The sequence below is a fragment of the Phasianus colchicus genome, chromosome Z (genome assembly GCF_987193195.1).
Source record: "Phasianus colchicus chromosome Z, bPhaCol1.hap1.1, whole genome shotgun sequence".
In the NCBI taxonomy this organism is placed as follows: Eukaryota; Metazoa; Chordata; class Aves; order Galliformes; family Phasianidae; genus Phasianus; species Phasianus colchicus.
This window is the reverse complement of record NC_143476.1, coordinates 35,319,050-35,341,816: the sequence shown is the minus strand read 5'-3', so window position 1 is coordinate 35,341,816 and position 22,767 is coordinate 35,319,050. Positions and strand designations below refer to the sequence as shown.

General features: G+C 40.8%; 1 protein-coding gene across 7 annotated transcripts in view; it reads left to right on the top strand.

Moving 5' to 3' along the window:
* Nucleotides 1-22,767, top strand: part of RNF20 (ring finger protein 20) — a 41,691-nt gene that overhangs the window by 7,634 nt on the left and 11,290 nt on the right. For 2 of the 7 annotated variants that reach the window (XM_031610402.2, XM_031610406.2), the window contains exons 2-20: nucleotides 1,748-1,918; nucleotides 2,051-2,218; nucleotides 2,755-2,902; nucleotides 3,062-3,244; nucleotides 4,357-4,475; nucleotides 6,168-6,314; nucleotides 6,491-6,568; nucleotides 6,854-6,973; nucleotides 8,787-8,966; nucleotides 9,158-9,293; nucleotides 10,584-10,705; nucleotides 11,037-11,428; nucleotides 11,989-12,106; nucleotides 13,839-13,988; nucleotides 14,814-15,026; nucleotides 16,138-16,263; nucleotides 17,293-17,433; nucleotides 17,782-17,883; nucleotides 18,120-20,385. In XM_031610402.2, coding sequence (XP_031466262.2) covers nucleotides 1,748-1,918; nucleotides 2,051-2,218; nucleotides 2,755-2,902; nucleotides 3,062-3,244; nucleotides 4,357-4,475; nucleotides 6,168-6,314; nucleotides 6,491-6,568; nucleotides 6,854-6,973; nucleotides 8,787-8,966; nucleotides 9,158-9,293; nucleotides 10,584-10,705; nucleotides 11,037-11,428; nucleotides 11,989-12,106; nucleotides 13,839-13,988; nucleotides 14,814-15,026; nucleotides 16,138-16,263; nucleotides 17,293-17,433; nucleotides 17,782-17,883; nucleotides 18,120-18,296 — 2,991 coding nt within the window. In that variant the 3' untranslated portion in view covers nucleotides 18,297-20,385. Of the gene's footprint in view, nucleotides 1-12; nucleotides 206-1,492; nucleotides 1,550-1,747; nucleotides 1,919-2,050; nucleotides 2,219-2,754; nucleotides 2,903-3,061; nucleotides 3,245-4,356; nucleotides 4,476-6,167; nucleotides 6,315-6,490; nucleotides 6,569-6,853; nucleotides 6,974-8,786; nucleotides 8,967-9,157; nucleotides 9,294-10,583; nucleotides 10,706-11,036; nucleotides 11,429-11,988; nucleotides 12,107-13,838; nucleotides 13,989-14,813; nucleotides 15,027-16,137; nucleotides 16,264-17,292; nucleotides 17,434-17,781; nucleotides 17,884-18,119; nucleotides 20,386-22,767 lie in introns of those variants that run through there. The other 5 variants (XM_031610403.2, XM_031610408.2, XM_031610407.2 and 2 more) reach the window with 5 other exon arrangements.

Sequence of the window (22,767 nt, the reverse complement as noted above, 5' to 3'; positions counted from 1 at the left end):
GTGAGGGCGAAATGGCCGCCGGAAGGGGCGGCCGCCTCTGGGGGAGGTGCTGAGCACAGCTGCTTCATGCTAAAGACGATTGGCTCATGCGCGGATTTGCTTTCCGGAGGGCCTGAGGAAGGAGGCAGGGGTTTTTGGGCTGTTTTAGGGTGGGTGGCCGGGCCGCAGCGTAGCGGTTGTAGGTCAGGCTCCGTCGGGCGGTGAGGTGCGTGAGAGAAGGAGGGGCGGGCGGCAGTGGCGGCGGGGACGGGGACGGGGACGGGGACGGGGACGGTTCCCGTGGGGCAGCGAGCGGTGCGCGGTGGGGTGGGCGGCTGTTGTGGGAGGGTGTTGCGGAGAGAGAGGAAACAGCTAAATTAGAGTTATCTTTGATTATTTCTGGCAATTCTTGAGATCTGTTTAGTGTTCTTATTTCGAGGCAGGTTACAGGAGTGGAGGATTATTGTGGTGTTTAATTCATCTAGGAGGGAGTTGGTGTTCTGTATATGGTGAAAGGCATTGCCATGCTAAAGCGCTTGTTGAAAAAGAAGGTTTGGCCAAGCAGTCAGTGTTATCGCCTGTGTCTTAAAAATGCAGTAGCCTTATTACTTTCAGTAGAACTCAAGTATGTAACAACAGTTTGGTTCAGTCTGTAACCCATAGTTGTTCTGTAAATGCCACTCCGGATCAAAATGGGACAGTATTAGCTCTATTTGTGTACTCTGCATTTCATTGCTTTCTGGACTTCATGTAGCTTAGAGGTAGTTATCAGAGTATTAAACTGGCACAATACCTTTGAATATAGGACAAGAATGCTGCTTAGATCTAATGAAGATATATTTTGTTTTTCAGCACTAGCTGCAATGTTTGTTTTGGGAACCCTCTAAGGAAACATTATTGGTTTAGTAAATTAATATGTGAGGAAAATTCAAGAAAATGTAAGAAAAAATGTTTTGGTAGTGAAGGTTTTTGTCAGTCACTGGAACAGGTTGCTCAGGGAGATGATGGAGTCCCTGCAGATAGTGGAAACCTGGCTGAGGAAGGCCATTGGCCCTGCTCCTGCTGAATCTGATTTATTTGTGAGCACTGAACAGGTCATCAGCAGAAGTCCTTTCTAGCCTCAGTTCTGTAACTAGTAGTCCAGAGTTTTTAAAATTCCATTAATTTGGTCATAAGTATGCTTCTAATGTGTCTGTATCTCTGATAAAACACGAAACTCTTCTGCAAAACTTTATTAGGAGTTGCTGTTCAGTTCACTAGGATATGCAAGTTTATTTTGTAAAATCTCTCAGGGCTTGTCTTCAAGGAGTTGCTTCCCTTGGTTTTAACTTTGAATGTTGGTACAATAAGAGCAATTTGATTGGTGTGAAGTGAACAGGTGCCATGTATTCACAGTGTCAGGAAGTCTCAGGCATACCCTGTGAAAGTTTAACTCAAATAATTTTTCTTATAATGGAGTGTTTTAAAAAAGCAGAGATGAAAGCTGCATAATTTTTTTTTTTTTTTTCCAAAGCATGGTAAGATGCAGTGCTTCCATTTGAACATCACAGATTGGTGGTTCTCATGGAGGGTAATTTTTTTCCTATCATGTTGCTGTTCACAGTGCTAAACCCAGTGGCGTCTTAAGACTTAACTTTTGACCAGTATTTTCTGAAGCCACTGGAGTTACTTATTGTGTACTGTGTTGTGTATCTTGTTACCATAATGAATTGGTTGTGGTTAGGTTGGTGTCTTTGCTTTTCTTTTAATGGTGTTCTTTAATGATCAGGCAGAACTTGGAGAAGGGGGGAGCCTATATGTCTCAGCCACCATGTCTGGAGCTGGCAATAAACGGACAGCTGGAGAGCCTGGCCCTTCTGCACCTCCAGAGAAAAAGGCAGGGGTTGAAGACTCAGGGACCACAGTAGAGACCATTAAGCTTGGTGGCGTTTCTTCAACGGTATGTCTTTCTTGCTTACTGCCTCTTAAGTTCTTGGTTTTTCTTATCTGGGAACCAAATTGTCTTTCTTCCTTGATGAGCCTAGTAAACTGGTTTGTGAGGAACATGCCACTGACTTGTGCTTCCGCACAGGAGGAGTTGGACATTCGGACCCTACAGACCAAGAACCGGAAACTAGCAGAGATGCTTGACCAGCGGCAAGCCATTGAAGATGAGCTACGGGAACACATTGAGAAGCTGGAGCGTCGGCAGGCCACTGATGATGCCTCTCTGCTGATTATCAACCGTTACTGGAATCAAGTTAGTCATATGCGAGGGCTGCTCAGAAAGTAATGCTTCGTATTTCATTCTGTTGGCCTGCAATGTTAGAGGCAGATGCTGGTGGTATGGCAGTAAAATTTGAACCTTCCTGCCAATATTCTAATAATATTGCCAATATAACATTTTGTTGCTGCAAATGACAGTGACAGATGGCAGCAGAGGGGCAGTCTGACAGAATGGCGTCTGACATGGAAGTGCTTATGAAGCAAGGGTGTCCATAGCAGCTATGAAACAGTGAGCGACCTCCACTGGGATAGTGTGTGGCATGCAGACTGTAGTTTGTTGCTGGTGAAGATGCATAGCTAACGGTGATGACTATGTTGAAAAATAGTTGTGTGCTGAGTATTTGCTCTATCAAATAATGCCACTGTGCTCTTTTTATCTGTTGTAGTTTCAGTGGAAATAAATAGGAGGCATTGCTTTTGGAGTGATGTGTATATTTTATTAATATTCCTCTCCTTGTGCCTTCTGTTCACTTACATTCATCCTTTGTCTTGTCTTTCTTTGTTATTCAGTTTGATGAAAATATCCGCATCATCCTTAAACGTTTTGACCTGGACCAAGGCCTTGGAGACCTCCTGTCCGAGAGAAAAGCACTTGTTGTACCAGAACCTGAACCAGATTCAGACAGTAATCAGGAACGAAAAGATGAAAGGGAAAGAGGTGAGGCATGTGGCTGGGGATGGTGGAAAAGATGGGTTTCAGCTGTGAATGCTACTAGTTTGTTTTTTTTAAAAGCTGTCACAGGCTTTCTGATTATGAAGAATAGTGTTATTTTTCTGCCAGAGCATGCTTACTTCTTGCACTTCTTTCTGTTCCCAGGTGAAGGGTTGGAGCCAGCATTTTCCTTCCTAGCAACCCTAGCCAGCAGCACTAGTGAGGAGATAGAATCTCAGCTGCAAGAGCGTGTGGAGTCCTCCCGGCGTGCTGTTGCCCAGATTGTGACAATGTATGACAAACTGCAGGAGAAAGTGGATGTGCTGTCACACAAACTGAATAGTGGAGGTAGGGCCAAAGTGGTGGATCCCTGGATGATGCTCAAGGATCCCTGTTTAATTCCATCTTAGATGTGATCTTGCATTCTAAGAATTAAGAATGACTAGGCTGTAAGCTCATTTAGTTCCCAAAATAAATTTGCTTACCTCTTTAGTGCCTAATGATCAAAACCTTCAATAAAGGCTTTGTATTAGAAGAATATGATAACTGCCTCTGAATATGAATGCTGAGAGTTCTGCCCACAGCACTGGGCTGAGGAGAGGTTTGTTTCTGTCTATAGTGTGCTTGCTCACCTGAGAGCCTACGGATTAAACCTCATCAGGCTTACCAGTAAGGAAATGAAACAATATTGGAAACTGATGCTGGACTTCTCACTTGCAGTTCACTAAAAGGCATAGAGTAACAGTCTTCTCAATTTTCTGTGGGCTTTAAGCCCGATGGGAACCATCTAATATCACTGTATCCAGTGTGACTGCTGATTTTGAACGGAAAACAGTTTTGCAGAAGAAACATAAATGATGAGAGTCCAAAAATTGATGTAGCAGTTTATGCTCAGACTAATCTCTGAAAAAAATTGTTGGCTTAGGGGCAGAATTCTAATCTTTTCTGAGTGGAAAATTTAGGTAGAATTACCAACTCTTTGTTTTTTTCCTGTTGTCCAAAGTGTTACATGCTTTAATAAAAGAGCTTTGAGAAATATAGAGCTGGTGTGATAAAATACCACTGTGCTTAAGTGGCAGTCTCAGACTGTTGCGGTAATGCCAGCGCTATCGTGTGAGCCTATACTCAGTTGCAATTTGTCATTTGGTTTATTAGCATGTGTTGAAATAGGTTTGCACATGAGTTTAACCTGCAGTAGGATGTTGGTGTAATAGAAGAGTGTTTTCTATGTTGCTGGTATTGATATGATTGGAATGATCTCTGGCATTAAGAGATGGTAACAGATGGGAATGAATGGTATGTTAAATGGCAAAGCCTTTTGGTTGGTGAATGCAAGATACTACTTCAAGGAGAGGTGTAATAAGAAGCAGTTAACAACAGAAACTCCTTTTAACTTATCTTTCTTTACTGTTTAAGAATAGAAGCTACCTTCTTTATTCGCTTCTTTTTGTTTGTCTCAGATATTTCACTGATGGAAGAAGCAGTCTTGGAGCTCAATTCCTACCTTTCACATGAGAATGGACGTCTGCAGGAACTGGCTGATCATCTTCAGGAGAAGCACCGGATAATGTCTCAGGAGGTATAAAAAGAAGAGAGGAAAAAAACCTGTTTTGGAGACTGTACTTGATTATTTTGCATTTAGAATGATCTGTTTGCAAAGCAAATTGTTGCCTTACAGAAAGGCAGCAGGAACAAGAATGGAAATTCAGATTCTGAACAAAGGTTATGGAAAGAATGGTTGTATGTAGATTTTTCTGTGTAATTTGGATGGATTTGACTATTGTATAATGAAGGACAGAATATAATAATAAGTTACATGGATATGATTTTTAGAAGTAAATGAAGCAGACAAAGTGGTAAGATGATGCAAGCTGTCTGTGACATTTGCTGTTCCTGTCATTTCACCTCTCTTGTTTTTTTCTGGGTTGTGTGTGAAAGTTCTACAGCCTGAATTGTAAGGTGAATACAGTCTTTAAGTAATTCAGGAGTTAAGGAATGCCTTACAAGGCATCCATAACCATTTGCGGTAATGCTGGCCTAGTTCAGTGTTTGTCTGAAGGCACTTACGTGGTTTATAGAGCAGGATTTACAAGATTAAAAAAAAGACCACCTTTGAGTAAGGTGAGGTGGCTGCTGCTGCACTCTGCCTGATATTCCCAACTTCTTTCCTATTTTTGTTTTTATTTTTTAAAAATTATTTTCATTTAGGATAGTTTACTGAATATCATAGAATGGTTTGGGTTTAAAAGGACCCAGAGATCACCCAGTTCATGCCTTCCTTATGTCTGCAGGGTGGCCACACATGAAATCAGGCTGCCCAGGGCTTTGAACACTTCCAAGGATGGGGTGTCCACAACTTCTTTGGAGAGCTTCCCATAGATCTCATCCAATAATTACTTAAACAGCTGAAAATTCACTTTTCTGAAGTTCAGGGTCCCGACTTTGCTTTTTGTGAGATCCATATTCCTTGAGATCATGAACTCCAATCGTAAGCCCTTTACTATTGGTCTCTTCTGTGTTGATGAGCACCAGGTCCAGTAATACTTCTTCTTGTTGGTCTGCCCAGTACCTGGGCCAGGAAGTTATTTTCAGTGCACTCAAGCAGTCTGCTGGGTTTTTTGAGGCCTATTAAGTTGCCAGCAACTGTGGGTAGATAACTGGATAGGTAAAATCCCTAGTCAGGATGAGAGCCTGTGAGCATGCTGCTTCTTGTATCTGAAGCGGTAAGGCCTTGTCAGCAGTCTCTTCTTGATCAGGTGGCTTGTAATAGATGCTGACCACCAGATGTCCTTTATTGGGGTGGTCCCTAATGTCAACCTACAAGCTCTCAACCTGTTTATGGCTGTTTCTCAGAGCCATCGCTTTGCAATCTGTCCACTTCTTAACATAGAGGGCAACTCCCCCACACTTTTCCCTGATTGCAAAAAGCTTGCTACTCTTAATCACTGTACTCTAGCTGTGCAATTTGTCCTACTGCATTTGCAGTAGGTAGCAGTTAGGCCATAGTTTTCTAATTGCACCATGGCTTCTGTCTGCTTATTTCCCATGCTACATGCATTAGTATAGAGGCATTTCAGCTGTGCTGCCGGACTTGTTCTTTTCTTAGAAGAGTAATCTTGGAATAAGCTATCTGAATAGGAAAAGACAACCACAAAATGTACAAAGAGGGTGAATGCAGTGTATGATGAATATGAAGAAAAAAAAAATTCTTAGCACTCTGAAAAATTGTTGGTACTATCTAATATTGCAACTAAAATATTCCTGACTGCAGTTCTCCAAGTTGCAAGAGAAAGTGGAAACAGCAGAGTCTCGAGTGTCTGTTCTGGAGACTATGATTGATGACCTTCAGTGGAATATTGACAAGATTCGTAAGAGAGAGCAGCGACTTAACCGGCACTTGGCAGATGTTCTTGAACGGGTGAGCACCATCCAGAGAAATGGGTCTAGTTTTGAGTGGCATTTTTCCTAGTGTATTTTGTTGTGAGAAGATAGAATCTCTGGTACACAGTCTGTGACTCTGAATGTGCTGTTGTATATTTTTTATATACTTCTGCATTTAATCAAGCGTTTATGAAATTTGTTGCCTTTTTGCAGGTGAATTCTAAAGGTTACAAGGTGTACGGAGCGGGAAGCAGTCTCTATGGGGGCACAATCACCATTAATGCCCGTAAGGTAAGGTCAGAGCCTTGGTTTTGTTCAAGGGAAAGAATATATTCAAGGAGAGCTTGTGTGTAGGATCGAGGTTTATTACAGGAATAAAAACTTCCTTTACTACAAATCTCCTGGGGGGTTCTGACAAACCATTTTGTTTCCTTATAAGTTTCCTGGTATAGAAAGGCCTGGGGGAAGTAGGGTCTGTCCCACTCAGTAGCATTGTCTGGTCCTTACTGTAGAAATGATCACTGGATTAGTACTGTACATGAATAGTGGAACTTAAAAATAATTTATCCCTGATAGTTTGAGGAGATGAATGCAGAGCTGGAAGAGAATAAGGAGCTTGCTGGGAACCGCCTCAACGAGTTAGAGGAACTGCGCCACGATCTTCAGGAAGTAACAACACAGAATGAAAAACTCAAGGTGAGATGTCTATACCTGTCTGAAGAAGAAGATTTTTCTGTGGCCTGTTCCCATCTTTCATGCTGTGTTGTGTCTCTGGAAATCCTTATTAACATTCTTCTGTTCTGTTCTTGTTCTTTATATCCTGAACCACATAAAAAGTATGGCTAGCTGGCTGAGAGATCATTCTGTGCTTCACTCTTGTGAGAACCTGCTTGGAGTACTGCATCCAGCTTTGGGGTTCTGAGCACCTTAAAGACAAGAAGTTTTTAGGCTGGGTCTAGAGGAGAGGAATGAAAATGGCCAGAATACTTTCCTATGAGTAGCTGAGGAGTTTCTCAGAGCTAGAGGGGAGAAGGCTTTCAGGGTACTTTATTGCAACCTCTCAATATTCAAAGGGAGCTTATTGAAAAATGAAGAATTTTTTTTTTTTACCAGAGCCTGTAGTGACAGGACAAGGGGTAATGCTTATACACCAATTATCCTCTTAATTAAATTTTTTTTTTTTTTTTTTTTTATGGCTGAAGCAGGTTGTACAGTGAAGCTGTTAGTGTCCCATCTCTGAAAGCATTCAAGATCTGGTTGGACTAGGCTGTGGGGAGCCTGATTTAGTGGGTGGCAGGAGGGTTGGAAGTGGTTGGGCTTGAAGCTCCCTTCCAGTCCAAGCCATTCTCTGTTTCTATGTCCCTGTCCATGCTGGGCACATTGAACTAATACTCTTCAAAGATTCTTGCCAACTCAAGCTACATGCTTTATAGTTGGGCTGTGTACTCAAAATAAGTGTATTTGTGTGACTTAAGCTTGCAGTTCAGTGCATTGGTGACACCGTGTGGTCATCAGTGGGAATTGTACTAATTTTTTATTTCCTGTTCTCAATTGTGTTCCATTCCTTTGGTATGTTTTAATGATATCTGGTTACTTAGTTCCCCTCTTTCACCTTCCTTCCACCCCATGTGAGTGGAACCATGGAAGCTGAGTAGGAGATTCTAGATTCTGGAAAGAATAGATTAACTTAAACCTTTTATTTGTGGTAGAATGGATAGAGAGGAAACAACATATGAATTTCTTATATCTTAGTGACAGTAACACTAAAATTTATGATAAATTTGTAGATAAAATTTAGATTCTGTTTATCTTATACTTAGTTTAGCCTGATAGTAGGAACATCTGAGCTGATATTTAAGTTTCAGAGATGAGACACCAGAGATTGACATGAGGCGTGAGTAAATACTGATTATCCACATGAGTTTGTTTTGAGAGGAATTCCATTTGGCATACAGCTTTCTTTTTATTACTGTTGAGCATTGTGTGTATGTATTTATATATTTGTTTCACTGCTTCGAGTCACGCCTATTTCCTGAATTTTCTGTAGTAAAATTCAGATTCTGTACTTTCTCTCATTTGCTTTCTGTTAATGTGTCACTTATTGGCACTTAGTTTTTCTAATTTGCAGTTGTATTTTTCTGTATTTTTCTGTCTTAATTCATTTATATCTTTGTGATTTTACAGTAAATCATTTGAAAATATTTATTGTTCTTCCCAAACTCATGTATTTCAGATAAATTGTTGCAAAACCTGAAAATGAAGAAAACTTATTGTGTAACTGTAAGAGAAACAGCTTCGTACATATCAGCAGAGAGAAAGCACAAGCCGTTTTAGTTGATACTTAAGCATCACTTGCATCCATTTCTCAGCAATGCTATTAAAGTTCTACACTGTTTTCTTTGTTGTTTTTAAGATGCTTATTCTGTTGCCACTGAAAAAGTTGCTTGTGGCAGCTTTAATGCAAGGAGGAGATTTTACTTTCTTTGACATCTTCTTGTGTCCTGACCAGGTTGAGCTGCGACGAGCAGTGGAAGAAGCTGTGAAGGAGACTCCAGAATATCGCTGTATGCAGTCTCAGTTTTCTGTTTTGTATAATGAGAGTTTGCAGCTGAAGGCACATCTCGATGAGGCCCGCACTCTACTTCATGGCACTCGCACCACACACCAGCGCCAGGTGGAACTAATTGAGGTAGTACCTCTGCTCCATTAAACTAGAGAACGTTGTCACCCATTGAGTGTTGCTGTTGATCTTAGTGGCCCTGGGAATGCTCAGGAAATGGCTTTCTGGCAATAATTCATCTGTTCTTGTCCCTTCTGCTGATGAGGTGAGAAAGACTTCCAGGTTACAGCACCAAGTTCTGTCTCCTTCTTACTCCTCAGAGGGATGAGGTCAGCCTTCACAAGAAACTACGCACAGAAGTAATTCAGTTAGAGGACACCCTGGCACAAGTCCGCAAAGAGTATGAAATGCTGAGGATTGAGTTTGAACAGACGCTTGCTGCCAATGAACAAGCAGGTACAGAGTTTTTCTATCTTTTTTTGTTGTTGTTGTTTTTTAAGAAAATCAGCCCCATTAGAGGTTGCATTGCAGCAAAACACTTTGCATGATTTTATTTTTTTCTGTTATTCTTAAATACTTGTCTTGACAAGTTTCAGAAGCCAGTTGAATGTTATCTGACTTCCTTTTAGGTGTTGCAAAATGTTTCATTTTCATAGAATTGTTGAGTCATAGGATGGTTTGAATTGGAAGGGTAAAATCTAGTTCCCACCCTCCTGCTGTAGGCAGGGATACCTCCCAGTAGACCAGGTTGATCATAGCCCCAGCCACTCTGGCCTTCAAAACCTCTAGGAAGAGGGCATCAGCAACCACCCTGGGCAGTCTGTTCCAGTGTCTCACCACCCTCACAGTAAAGAATTTCTTCTTAACATCAAGTCTTAATCTGTGTTGTTCTAGTTTAAAGCCCTTTCTCCTCATTCTCTCCCTAAATGCTCTTATAAAAAGTCCCTCCCCAACTTCAGGTACTGAAGGCCCCCTTCAGGTATTGGAAGTCAGCTATAAGGTCCCCAGCTCTCAGCCTGCCCTTGCAGAAGAGAAAAAGGAAAGGAAGAGTAATAGCAAGAAAACTTACAGATCAAGATTAAAGATGTTTGATAAGCAAGAAGTGGAACAGAAATAAAAATAGGTGATGCAAAGTAGTCACTCACCCATCCCCTCCCCCCCCAACCACTCCTCACTGATGTCAAGTCAGTTCACAAGCATAAGATGGCTAACGTTTTTAAATCCCCCTTCTTTTTCAGTTTTTATTGACAATGTTACATAGCATAGAGTATCTCTGGTCAGTTTGGATCATCTGCTTTGTTTGTGTCTTCCCAGCTTCTTTTGTATCCTCAGTTTGCTTACTAGGGGCACAGTGAGAAACAGGAAAGGCCTTGACAACATGCAAACGTTATTCGACAGTAGCCACTACATTTGTGTGTCGCCATCATTGTTTTGGTTCCTAAATCTAAAACAATGTTGTATGAGCTGCTATGAAGAAAATTAGTTCTATCACAGCCAGATCAAATTAAAAAGATGCCTTTTTCCTTTAAGGAATGCTGGGGGGAGAAAGTAAAGGGGAAACTAAGGCTGGAAATCTCCAGAGACTTATCATAGCTGGCATGACTTTTCTGTGAATGTGTTGTGATGATATGTTGTGCAGTAGAATGATTATAGTCCTATTTTTGTCTCTTGTCACTCCTTCACCATAAAAGTCTATAGAAATGAGTGAAAGTATGTTTTGTTACATTTGTGTTTCTGTTTTTCTAGGCCCAATTAATCGGGAGATGCGTCATCTCATCAGCAGCCTCCAGAATCATAACCACCAGCTGAAAGGAGAGGTATTGAGGTACAAACGCAAACTGAGAGAGGCCCAATCTGACTTGAGCAAGGTATCCAATTACAAAATGCTAGTGAAGAGCAGAAAATGCTTAGTGCTGTCAGTCCTTCCTTACCTGTAGTATCAGCTTTTCTGTTATGGTGTGCAAGGTGCAGCGTAATTTCTGATAGAGTTCCATGCTCTCCTCCTTTTCACTTAACAGATTAATTGTCTTTCTTTTGTAGCTTTATAGAGCTCTGTGAACAGTGTTAGCAATGTCAGAGGAAACATGCAAATGGAGTTTGGGAAGACTAGTATAGGCAGATAACTCTCATACAAATTTCTGGCTGATAAGTTAATATCTTATTTCCGTCTCTGTCTTCTCTGTTGCTGTTCCATGACAGATCCGCTCTCGTAGTGGTAGTGCTCTTCTGCAATCCCAGTCCAGCACTGAAGACACAAAGGAGGAGCCTCCAGAGATCAAACAGGAGCCTGATGATTCTTCTACCCAAGCATCTGCTCCCAAAGCTGCTTCTGAAGAAGCTAGTGAGGTTAAAACCAGGCGAGATGAAGAGGAACGGGAGCGAGAAAGGAGAGAGAGAGAGAGGGAACGAGAAAAGGAAAAAGAGAAAGAGAGGGAGAGAGAGAAAGAGAAAGAAAAAGAGCGAGAACGAGAAAAACAGAAACAGAAGGAATCTGAGAAGGAGAGAGAGTCCAAAGAGAAGGAGAAAGGGAAGCATGAAGATGGAAGAAAGAAGGAGGCTGAGGTGATCAAGCAGTTGAAGGCTGAGCTCAAGTAAGAGTTGCTGTTTCTCCGTTTCTTGTGTGAGTTATGCCCTAACTCAGGTGTTTGTATAGATCACTTGCAGCTCTTAGGTAATTTGTCCTGAAATTAGAAGTTTCTAACAGCTTCTGTCTGATTATGTTCTGGACAGCATAGTAACATTTCACTCAGAATATCATGAAGCTTTAAAACCAAACCAAGAATTTCATTCTACTTGTCAAGTACTATGTACTTGTAGTCACTACAATTGTGTAAAACTCTACAGCAACATGTTACTAATGAAGGGCACAGTGGTGTCCTCTTCTTAGATCAGTGCCAAAGCAGAGACAGACAGCTGTTGCTTATTTTTAGGATGCATACTTCCTTCACCCTCTGTGTTCCGTTAGCTTTTCAATCCATATGTGCCTGAACCCGTTCTTTGCAGCTTTTGACTTGCACTTACTAGAGTGAAATGAGCCATGGAAGAAGACTCTACCTAGCTGCAGTGTGGAATACGGAGAGAATATTGTTAAATATGTGATAATGTAGCTTTTCTGCTCTGTTCTCACAGTTCTCTATCTCTGTGTTTACAGGAAGGCCCAGGAGAGCCAGAAGGAGATGAAACTGTTGTTAGATATGTACCGTTCTGCCCCCAAAGAGCAGAGAGACAAAGTGCAGCTCATGGCAGCTGAGAAGAAGGCAAAAGCAGAGGTAAAGCTTGTTTCTCTTGCCATTTTTTCCTCAATCACATTCTCCTTAAAACTTCTTTTCAGATACTCTGTACCTGAACTGTTGTGCCTTTGTTGTCAAAATGAGAGGTTATTTCTCTTCTCACATTTGTCACTCACTATAGAGGCTGAAGTGGTTTGAAGCTGAAAAGAGATGTTGATATATCCTCTTGAAGGGCTGTGTTTTAGTCGTTGGTGTTAAAGGAGGTTGGTTGTTCAAAGCTGTTTTTAGCTTTTCATTTCTATTATATGTAGATTAGCCTTACATCATTAAAAATCTAGAAGGACCTGAAGATAGAGTTAGGTGTGCTATTAGAGGCCAGAGACATAGAGTCTCAGCTTAGGCTGAGAGATATGGCTGCTGCTTTCCTGAGTGCAGGCCCAGCAGTAGTGATGCTAAGCACGTGTTTCAGGGACACGCACAGAGAATACAAGACACAGACATGGGCAGTCAAGCAGATTGCCATGGACAAGCTGCTGCCTTCAGCAATGGAGCTCTAAGATTATAAGACTTACTTATAAGACTCAAAACATTAACATGAAAAGACAAGCTCCTACATCTTCTTCACGTGGTAGGGGTAAAAATTCACTGTAGAAAGTGCACGCACATACACACAGCTCTGTCCAATTTCACAAGTGTGCACATCTTAGCAGATCCCTCCAGTACTAGCGCAGTCCTTCTGTCAGTCTGGCACTTCTGCCAGAATCCCAGGCCTCCTACTCAATTCACAAATTGTCTTACCAAAAGTTGGCACTTAGTCCTTGCAGCACACATACCTGTGGCTTGGATAGTGAAATCGCAGAGAGACAGTTAAGAAAAAGATACGTGGAGATACTGTAAGAAGATAGGCCAGACTGCAACAGTCCGCCTGATGTCTGTGCTGATCAGCCTGATTTCATGCAAAACTAAGTCTTTTCTGTCTATACACCCCTTTGTTAGTCTTGCTCCCCTTCCCAGTGCTCAGTGGTGTTCCAAACTCTGATTTCTATAGTCTTTTTAGCTCAAGCCCCTTCTGAGCTAACGTCTTTTCCTTTGCAAAACCCAACTTAGTCTTCCTGGAAGTAGCACCTCTAGTTTTTTGAAAGCCTTACAATTAGTGTGACAGACAAGGTTGGCTTGTTGTTATTTTATGCATGTCTGTTTTCTCAGGTCAGTGCCTCTGTGTTTCTTGTTTCTGGCCTCTTCCTTTTATTTCCACCTTAGTTTCCTAGTTGGCAGGGTCCCCAGACAGTTAATCTTCTTGGATTTAATGTTCTCACATTCCCTTAGCAATTAGCATGACTACCAGGTTTGGTTTCCTTGTTTTGTCAATCAGCTTTGTGTCTCTGTATGATGGTTTCTTCTTTTTTTTGTTTCCCCTTTTTGCATTGAAAAAGATGCTTGACTAGATGCCTTTAAAGGAGCAGATGTTCTTCTTCCACATAGCCTTACATATGTATACAAGTGCTAGAAACAATTGTCATTATTTTCATAAAGGTGTTGAATTTCCCAAGGTTTTGAAATAAAGTTCTTAATCTTATAATCTTAGAGCTCATGCTTATGGTCTGTCTGCCAGTACTACAGTGTCATGTTGAGATGAAATGGATTTTATTTTCCCATGCTTAGAAGGTGGTTTTTCTGATGTTTTGAAGAATTGTGGGGAAAACAAGCAGTTGACAAAGCTCAGGCCACAATTCTTGTATTTAGTGTCATTTTTGTCTTGTCTTTTCTTAAGCTGGAAGAACTAAGGCAGAGAGTGAAAGAATTGGAAGACAAGGAGAAAAAGGAGAGTAAAAAGATGGCTGATGAGGATGCTCTTCGGAAGATCCGAGCAGTAGAAGAGCAGATTGAGTATTTACAGAAGAAGTTAGCTATGGCTAAACAGGTAAGTTTCTAGTAACTTCTGTCATAGCTTGTGCATTTGGGAAATAAGTGTCTTTAGTTTACTGCTATGGAGACAGAACTTCTGTTGCCATATGTTTCAAAGATGTGTGATATTTGTCCTTATGTATTGAAGGGGGAAAAAGGAAATCTCAACAGCAACTATGACAAAGTTCATGGCAGAAGTGGTAGGAAAACTTAGCTGTTCACAAAGCGTAGGTGGAAAGCACAGGGGGAGGGTGGGTGACATTTGTTTTTAATATTATTTGTATATGTACAGTTCTATAATTAATACATTTGTGTGGTGCTGTGATATACCTTCTTCCACAAAAAAGGACATAATCTAATGTTAACAGGGAAGGACTGACCTGAGTACAGGCAAGGCAAGTGAGTAATTTGATGTGTTCCTTTTTAGAATTTAAATTCTTTCCCTTATAGTACACAGTTACACTATCTTGTCACTTACTCCTTTAATGATGAAGCACCATGAGTATAAAGGGCTTGACAGCTTTTTAATTGGAAGCTGTTGAGTTGTCAACCTAGGGCATTAATTAGCCTAGTTTATGACAGCTGTTTAAGTAGCTGCCTGAAGTTGGTAGGTAGTTTCTGCTCAGCTCTGGCAATGACTGCAGCTGATTTTTCCCACCAGATAAGAGAGCATCTGTGAGTTTCTAAGAAGATGAGCCTCTCTTCTCCAATTTATAATTCGGACCCTAGAGACTGATGGATTTTCCTTGATCTGTGTTAGTTTTGGTGTCTCTGTACAATATCCAGGATAATCGTAGTGGTACAGGAAACAGCTCTGCCAGAACCTATGATTCTCTTGCAGGAAGAGGAGGCTCTGCTGTCAGAAATGGATGTCACAGGCCAAGCCTTTGAAGACATGCAGGAGCAGAACATACGGCTGATGCAGCAGCTACGGGAGAAAGATGATGCCAACTTCAAGCTGATGTCAGAACGCATCAAGTCCAACCAGATTCACAAGCTGCTGAAAGAAGAGAAGGAGGAGCTGGCAGATCAAGTTTTGACATTGAAGACACAGGTAACTTGAGAGAAGGAAAGAGGACAGTCAAACTCATGGGAGGGTGAAATTATTGCAAGTTAACCCTGGTAGGTAGTGAAGACCCATACAGCTGCTTGTCTGTCTTCCCCCAGTAGAACAGGGGAGAGAGGGGCAAAAGTAGGAATGTCCGTGAGTTGAGAGAATGGCAATGTACTAAGTAAAGCAAAAGTTGCAGGGGAAAGAGAAGCACAAAATTATTTCACTACTTGATGTTAGCAGATAAATGTTTAGCCACTTGTAGGAAAGCAGGGCTACATACTGTTCATCTGGGAAGACTAACAACGTAACTCTGAACATGTTCTCCTAGTCATCCTTCTTTCCTCAGATTTCATTACTGAGCATAACATCATACAGTATGGAATATCTATTTGTTCAGCTTAGGACAGTAGTTCCAGCTGTGCCCTTTCACAGCTTCTTGTGCACCCCATGTCTATGCTGGTGAGAGTGAGATAACATGAGATGCAGAGAAGCCTTGCTGCTGTTTAAGTACTTTTTGTCAAAAACTAAAATCTGGATTTGTTATCAACACTATTTTGGCCAGAAATTCAAAATACAGTGCTATGTAAGTCACTTTAAAGAAAACTACTTCTATCTCAGTCAGAATTAGAACAGAAGGAAATGTTCCTCACATCAGCTGAAGTATTCCACATTGAACTTCAAGGCATCTGTCTCAGTAAGAAACTGTTGTATGAGTATGAGCTGTCCTGCGGGTTCATTGTTATGAAGAGCAAGTGGAAGGAAGCAGTGAACCACTTTCCTGTAGTTACAGTTCTTCCACATATGTGTTCTGCTGTATTTGGAACCAGAGTAGAACTGCTTACTGTCTAGCAGCAATTCTGTAAGCCACCCACTAAGATGAAAAGATGAATCTTTGTTGCAGGTGTTTGCTAGATTTTTAAAGCATTCACTAGAGAGATCTAAATATCTGTTAGGTGTGCCAGTGTATCTGTATCCAAGATGAAAAAGGGAAGATAAAGAGATAGTGATGAGAAGGCAGGGATAATTTTTGCATGTAGTTTTAAGGACAACTCTGAAGACCTGTAGAGCATTCATTTCAGTCCTTCTGTGTCTTCTCTCTCCTTTTCCAAAGGTGGATGCTCAGCTGCAGGTTGTACGTAAGCTGGAAGAGAAGGAACACTTGCTGCAAAGCAGTATTGGAACAGGCGAGAAAGAACTTGGTCTCAGAACACAGGCCCTGGAAATGAACAAACGCAAGGTGAATGGTTCTTTTTGGAGACAGAATTGTTGTCTTTTGGGAATCTCCAGGGTCTCATTGACATTATGGAACCTGATATTCCCTGCTTGGGAACTAGTATATGAGAAGGCTGAGGAGCAATGAAGAGTGTGCTAATTTGAGTGTCACAGAGTAATTTTTACTTTTATAAAGATAAGTAAGGTGTAATTGTTCCTGTGAAAGTCTTGATTAGGTAGGGGAACTTAGGGAAAAAGAGGCAGCAGCCAGGTGTTAACTGAGATCAGTTAAAGCATTCATAGGAAAGATGAGGTCAGTAAATGAAAATTGTGATTAGGGAATGTGAAAACATTTCTTAAATGTGTAAGATACCTAAATGAAGTTGGTCTGTAGGCTAAAACTGAGTGTCATGGTTGATCCAGCCATTGTTAACAAGGCTGTAGTAGAAATACGGGGATTACATCAAAACAGGTAGAGAGGAAAGCAGAAGCATCGTTTTGAAGAAGAGATAGGGGAATTCAGTGCAGTCATGTTCTGGGTTCTCAGAGAACTCAGCTAATAGATTTGTTAGTGCAGGAATAGAAAATGGTAAGAGAATGGCTCTGGAAAGAAAATGACAAAAAAAAAACCACAAAAACCACCCATACAAAAAAGCTTTATCTTGCAGTTTTATCTAACTTCTGTGGATCTGCTTCTAGATTCAATAGAAAAAGTGGAAATGGAAAGCTAAAAATACTAACAGGGAATTTGAGGGGGCATTTATGTTTTCCAAGTGAGATGCAAAGTTATGTAACAAGTTGTCTCTGTTAAAGAGGAGAGTTCAAGCTAAATTATTAGAGCTTGTGGGCAGAAAGATATCTTGCTGCTTGAGTAATGTTTAGGGAATGATTTTTCTTCATTTTGAAACTACCAAAAGCAGACTTGAAAAAAAATTCATCTCCAGTAGCTATAGAAATGTTTTGTGAGCAGTCTTGAATTTACAGATAGAGGGACCAGAAATCACTAGAACTTCTTTCGTGTGTGTTAATTCTGTGATGGTTTACTTTTTTTCAGGCTATGGATGCAGCCCAGCTTGCGGATGATTTGAAAACACAGCTAGAACTGGCTCAGAAGAAGCTACATGATTTCCAGGATGAGATAGTGGAAAGCAGAGTAACTAGAGAGAAAGAGATGTTCAACTTCAAAAGGGCTGAGGTATTCTCCCCATGCACAATCCTTCAATATGTTTCATTTGTTATCTGCTCTTTGTGCACTGAAGTCAGAGTAGGTTTCAACTACATTAATTTCCTCACCGTTCCCTGGTTAATACTTTTTTTGTCCATTTACTTGTGTTTCTGCTTGATAAAGTCTTGACTATTTTCAGTGGCCAAGACCTGAAACCGACAATACAAGTAGCACCAGATGATAGGTATGCCTCTTGGGATAAAAGTATAGATAGTGATATAGCTAGATGCACAGTTAGGTGCTAGTTCTGTTTCTTTCTTGAAGAAGCTGTGTAAAGAAGACATTGCTCATTTATTTGGTCTCTTTGTTTTTGTGCAGGAAGACATTTCAAGATTACGCAGGAAGCTGGAAACCACTAAGAAGCCTGACATGGTTCCCAATTGTGATGAGATATTGATGGAAGAAATCAAGGATTACAAGGTGAGTAGCTGTCTACACTTCTCTCTTGAATTTTCCTTTAGTCAGAAGGCTTTGTAGTCACACTTCCGAGTATTTGACATTTCTTATCTGAACTCTGGCACTGTAGACTTGTTTTGCATTGAAAAAAGCACCCTTCCCTTAGCAGAAGTTGAAAGACCTAATCTTTACTCATCTTTTAACATACTTTTAACTGCCACAATGCAGCAGGCCCTAACTGTAATGTTTCCATCTTCCAGGCCCGCCTGACCTGTCCATGCTGTAACATGCGCAAAAAGGATGCTGTCCTAACAAAGTGTTTTCATGTCTTCTGTTTTGAGTGTGTGAAAACACGCTATGACACCCGGCAGCGTAAGTGCCCAAAGTGTAATGCTGCCTTTGGTGCCAATGATTTCCATAGGATCTACATTGGTTGATTCTTTCCACTGGAATCTGAAACTTGCTGCTTATGCTGACCACCCAGCCTCCTTCACTTACTCTAACTGGCACCACTGGGGCAGTCTGCAGTGTTCTTAGGGGATGCTTTTTTTTTTTTAAAACAACAACAAAAAAAAAGGTAGTGGATCTCAGTTCCTTCCTTGTCCTTGTTCTTTTGTTTTTGTCTTCAGTTTTTGTGGATTTCTTTTTTTTATAGTTCAGAGGACATTTTCCATTTATCACTTTCACACTGTCAAATTGGAAACATCTAACTTGTGTGGATGGCATGGAAGCTCTCTGCAGCGGAATAAATGAGGTTTTTGTTTGAAGAATTTGCTCTGTTTTTCCTTTCAAATCTGGTGTTGCTGAGTGTGAATAGCTTCCCCATTAAAAAAACAACTAAAGAATGAACTGGTAGTATGTATGTAGACTTCAGTGGAATGACTCATAGAATTATAGAATAACATAGGTTGGAAGGGACCTTACAGCATACAGTCTAGCCCCCTGCTCTGGGCTCGTTTCCCTCCACCACACCAGGCAGCCTGGGGCCCCATCCTGGGACCTGGCCTTGAAATGCCTCCAGGGATGGGGCACCCACAGCTTCTCTGAGCAGCCTGTTCCAGTGCTTCATACCCTCTGAGTGAAGAATTTCTTCTTAATATCTAACATAAATTTCCTGTCTTTTCGTTTAAAGTCGTTCCTCCTTGTCTTGTCCCTATCAGCCAGGGTAGAGGTTGGGTCCCCTCCTGCTTAGAAGCTCCTTTCAAATATTAGAAGGGCCCAGTGTGATCTCCCTGGAGCCTTCTCCAAGCTAAACAAATCCAGCTCCCTCAGCCTTTCTTTGTAGGAGAGGAGCTCCAGCCCTCTCACCGTCTTCATGGCTTCTTTTGTGGACCCTTTCCACCAGCTCTGCATTCTTGTGCTGGATGCCTTTGGCAGGGGCCCTATCTGGAGTTCTGTGTCCAGGTCTGAGGCCCCCAGGCCTCCTGGGACATGCATCTTTCTGTGTCAGGTCAAGTATCCGTGAAGGCTGCTGCATTAGTAAGCATGCCTCTGTCACCAAATCATACACGTATCTTTGCATCTGAAAAATGAGAAAGATAAGGCAATGGAAAATCTTTGAAAATATTATCCCATTGATTGTGGACATCTTCCTCTAGGTGAGACACGGCTCTTTGTTTCCTGAAATTAATTTGTAAGGATTACCTTGGTGCAATTTTGCCACAAAGATTAATCTTGTAATGCACATGCTATAATAAAATCTCTGGTCTGGATTACTTTTCTGTTTGTATTAACTTTGATAGTATCTAGCTATGTTTCTGTCTTTGTCCAATTAACGGAAATGTTTTTTCCAGGCTTTAAGTTTCTAAAGCACAGAGATGAATTTCTTCTTTTCAGTCTTCAAAAAAAGTTAACTAGAACAACCTCTGTCATCTTAGCTGTACCTTCATCACCTTATTCCTGATGTAACAGAAGGACCAGAATGTTGGCTTGTTTGTGCAGCTGTTCTGTCATAGTTGACAGAAATCTTGTGAAAGGACATGGCATACATTACAGTCTCTGTACTCCCTGTGCTGCAAAGCTGCATTTGAAATCTGCCCCCAAATATGAAAAGCTAAGTCATTTATTTGAAACATTCTTTCATAAGATGGAGTTTTTCCTGTAAACTTCATTTACTTGGAAGATGCAACTCTCAGAGAGTTGCCTTGTCCAGGTGCCTTCCCTAAATCACAAAATCTGAATTGTTTTCCTATATTCACTTTAAGAAAACAAAAACAGAAGTGAAAGTAATTAATCACATAGTGCCTTGTAGTATGCATGACTATTTTTACCCTTCCAAAAACATATAAATGTCTGAAAACTTGTGAACTATGTAAATTAACTATGAGTCCTGAAAATTGAGAAAGAACGTATGTCCCTGATGTTGCAAGAAGAGGCTGGGATGCTGAATCTGTGGTAAAGCTTCTATGCTGTCTCAGCCTGTGCAGGAGGAATGAAACCAAGCCTTTATCGCTTTTATTAAGTTGCTATCTGGATTACAGTTCACAATGTTGTGTCAGAAATAAAAGCATGTGTTTGGAATGCTAATGCTCATGTTATATATTTTGTGGTACACATACTTGCTCATCAAAGCCGGGACTTGACTCATCAGCAAATGTTGCTTTGATCAGATTTGTTTTTCCTTTCAAATCTGATGTTGCTGAGTGTGTATAGCTTCCCCATTAAAAGACCAACTAAAACTGATCTTTGATCAGCTTTGCAGTAACAGTGTACTTTTTCACAGTTGCAAACAACGCTGCCCTTATGGGTGTACCAAGTCCTTTACCACCATCCACTCACAAAGTTGCACTACATTTCTACTGGAAGTCAAGCCTGAACTTTTGTGCATATTCTAACAGTGTTGGTTCACTCTAGGCACCGTAGCAACCAGACACCTGACTTTGTTCACAGGTAAGGTTTGCAAACACTTCTAATTCCTTCCCAAAGTAAAAATATTTTCTTATTTTAAGATAGTAGTTGTGTTTAATCTTATTATTGTGGAAGTGATTATATTTTCAGGATCAGAATTTAAATACTGAGAAATGGTGAAAAACGTAGTGCTTTGACTTCCAAAATGAATGAAAATGACTTCAAAGGTTACCAGAACTAAAAATATTTTGGTGAAAAATAAGGAAGGGTAGGAAATATTCTTCAGAGAAAACCATCTAAATTCAGTGACTGAGACAGAGTAGTCAAGTATAAATGAAGAAAACATCTCTAGCACTAACAAGAGGTGCTGTGTGCATGCACACATGTCAGGGAGTGTGTGTATAAAGGAGTGTCTTTAGAAGAACTCAGTATGATTTCTGCAAAGCATTGTTATAAAGAGGTAACCTATAAAGATGACAATTGTTTGTCACAGGCAAAATAAACCAATATGGATTGCTGAGCTGAAAGTATTACTATTTATAAAACAAATCAAAACTACAACAACAAAGAAAAGAATAACCATCCAAGAAAGCAGATGGGTCAGAAAGAAGGAAAGCTGTGGAGTCTAGAAGTTTCCTTCGATTTTCCTTCTTGCTACACATCTTACGCATGGTGCAAAAGTCTCAAGACTAGCCCATGAGCTACTGATATCACTAGCTTGACCTTGTGTTAGGCAGAAAGATCATTATCTGTGTTCTTTTATTGATTGAGACACCATCTGTTCTTCAAATCTGTGAATTCAGATTATGCCCTGCTTGTGAGGTATTGAAGCTCAAAAAGCATGTGAACTGTCCTATAAACCTCTTGCCCACCTCTTCTTTAAAAAGAAGCTGGTTCTAAGGGTAGTGCTCTGATTCCAATCTACTGATTGCGATCTGGTAAGCAATGCCTTTTTCGGCTTCTTCCTGTTGCCTTTATAGATGTGTGTAGGGTTTTGTACCATCTAAACAGAATGACGCCCCTGAGGAAGACAACCTGCCGTGATCTGAGGAGGGAGGAATTTACCTTGGGCCCAAACAATATGTAGACAGGACAGACCTCTACAGCCTTTTGACAGGCAATCTCCAACCTTCCAGGCAGCCTGCAGGCGTAGGAATGAGTGATCCCATGGAAATCTATGGAAAACATTGTTCACTACAGAATCAGGCTGGATTCTTCTCCCTCTCTGAATAGATTATAGAATCACAGAATCACTCAGGTTGCAAAAGACACCCAAACATTATAGTCCCCAGCCATGACCTAACCATACTATTAAATCATGTCTCTGAACACTAAAATGGTTTTTAAACACATCCAGGAATGGTGACTCAACCACCTCCCTGGGGAGCCTATTCCAGTGCTTATCAACCCTTTCTGTAAAGAAGTGTTTCCTGATAACCAATCTAAACTTATCCTGGCGCAACAAGGCCATTAATGTGGTTCTGGAACTATAGACCTGATTGAAAAAAATGCTTTTTTTGTTGTTGTTGTTTTGTTTTTATTCCTGGTTTCTTCTCTTGGTAGAGTTGGCAAGACTCAAGACTGGACAAATGATAAGATTTGGAAGATCTGATGTTCTCTACATCTTTCTATCTTGTACATTTTGTGGGGGGTTAACACATTCTTCTCTGTACTAAGTCTGTAGTCTGGTGACAAGTTGCAAGAACCTTTAAATGTTTCCTTTTTGTGTGTATAACTCAGGTTAACGTTCTGATAAGAAGGAATCCACATACCTTAATTTTACCTTGAATTGTAAGGAAGCTTTCAGCTTTGAGTGATTGTCTGACTGTTCCAAACCATTTTGATAATGCTACAGAATATTTTTGTTTAGAGGAAATACATAGTGCTGCCTGTAGCCAAAACACGTCTCCGATGTGCAGTGAGAAGTTTGACCCTTCCCTAAAAATCTCTGGTTAATACTGCAATAATTTGCAACAATCCCTATTCTGTGTTTGCCATGGGGTAGCCCTCTGGGCAGCCACCAGAAAGAGATTTTTGTTTACCATTAATTAACAGGTGGCT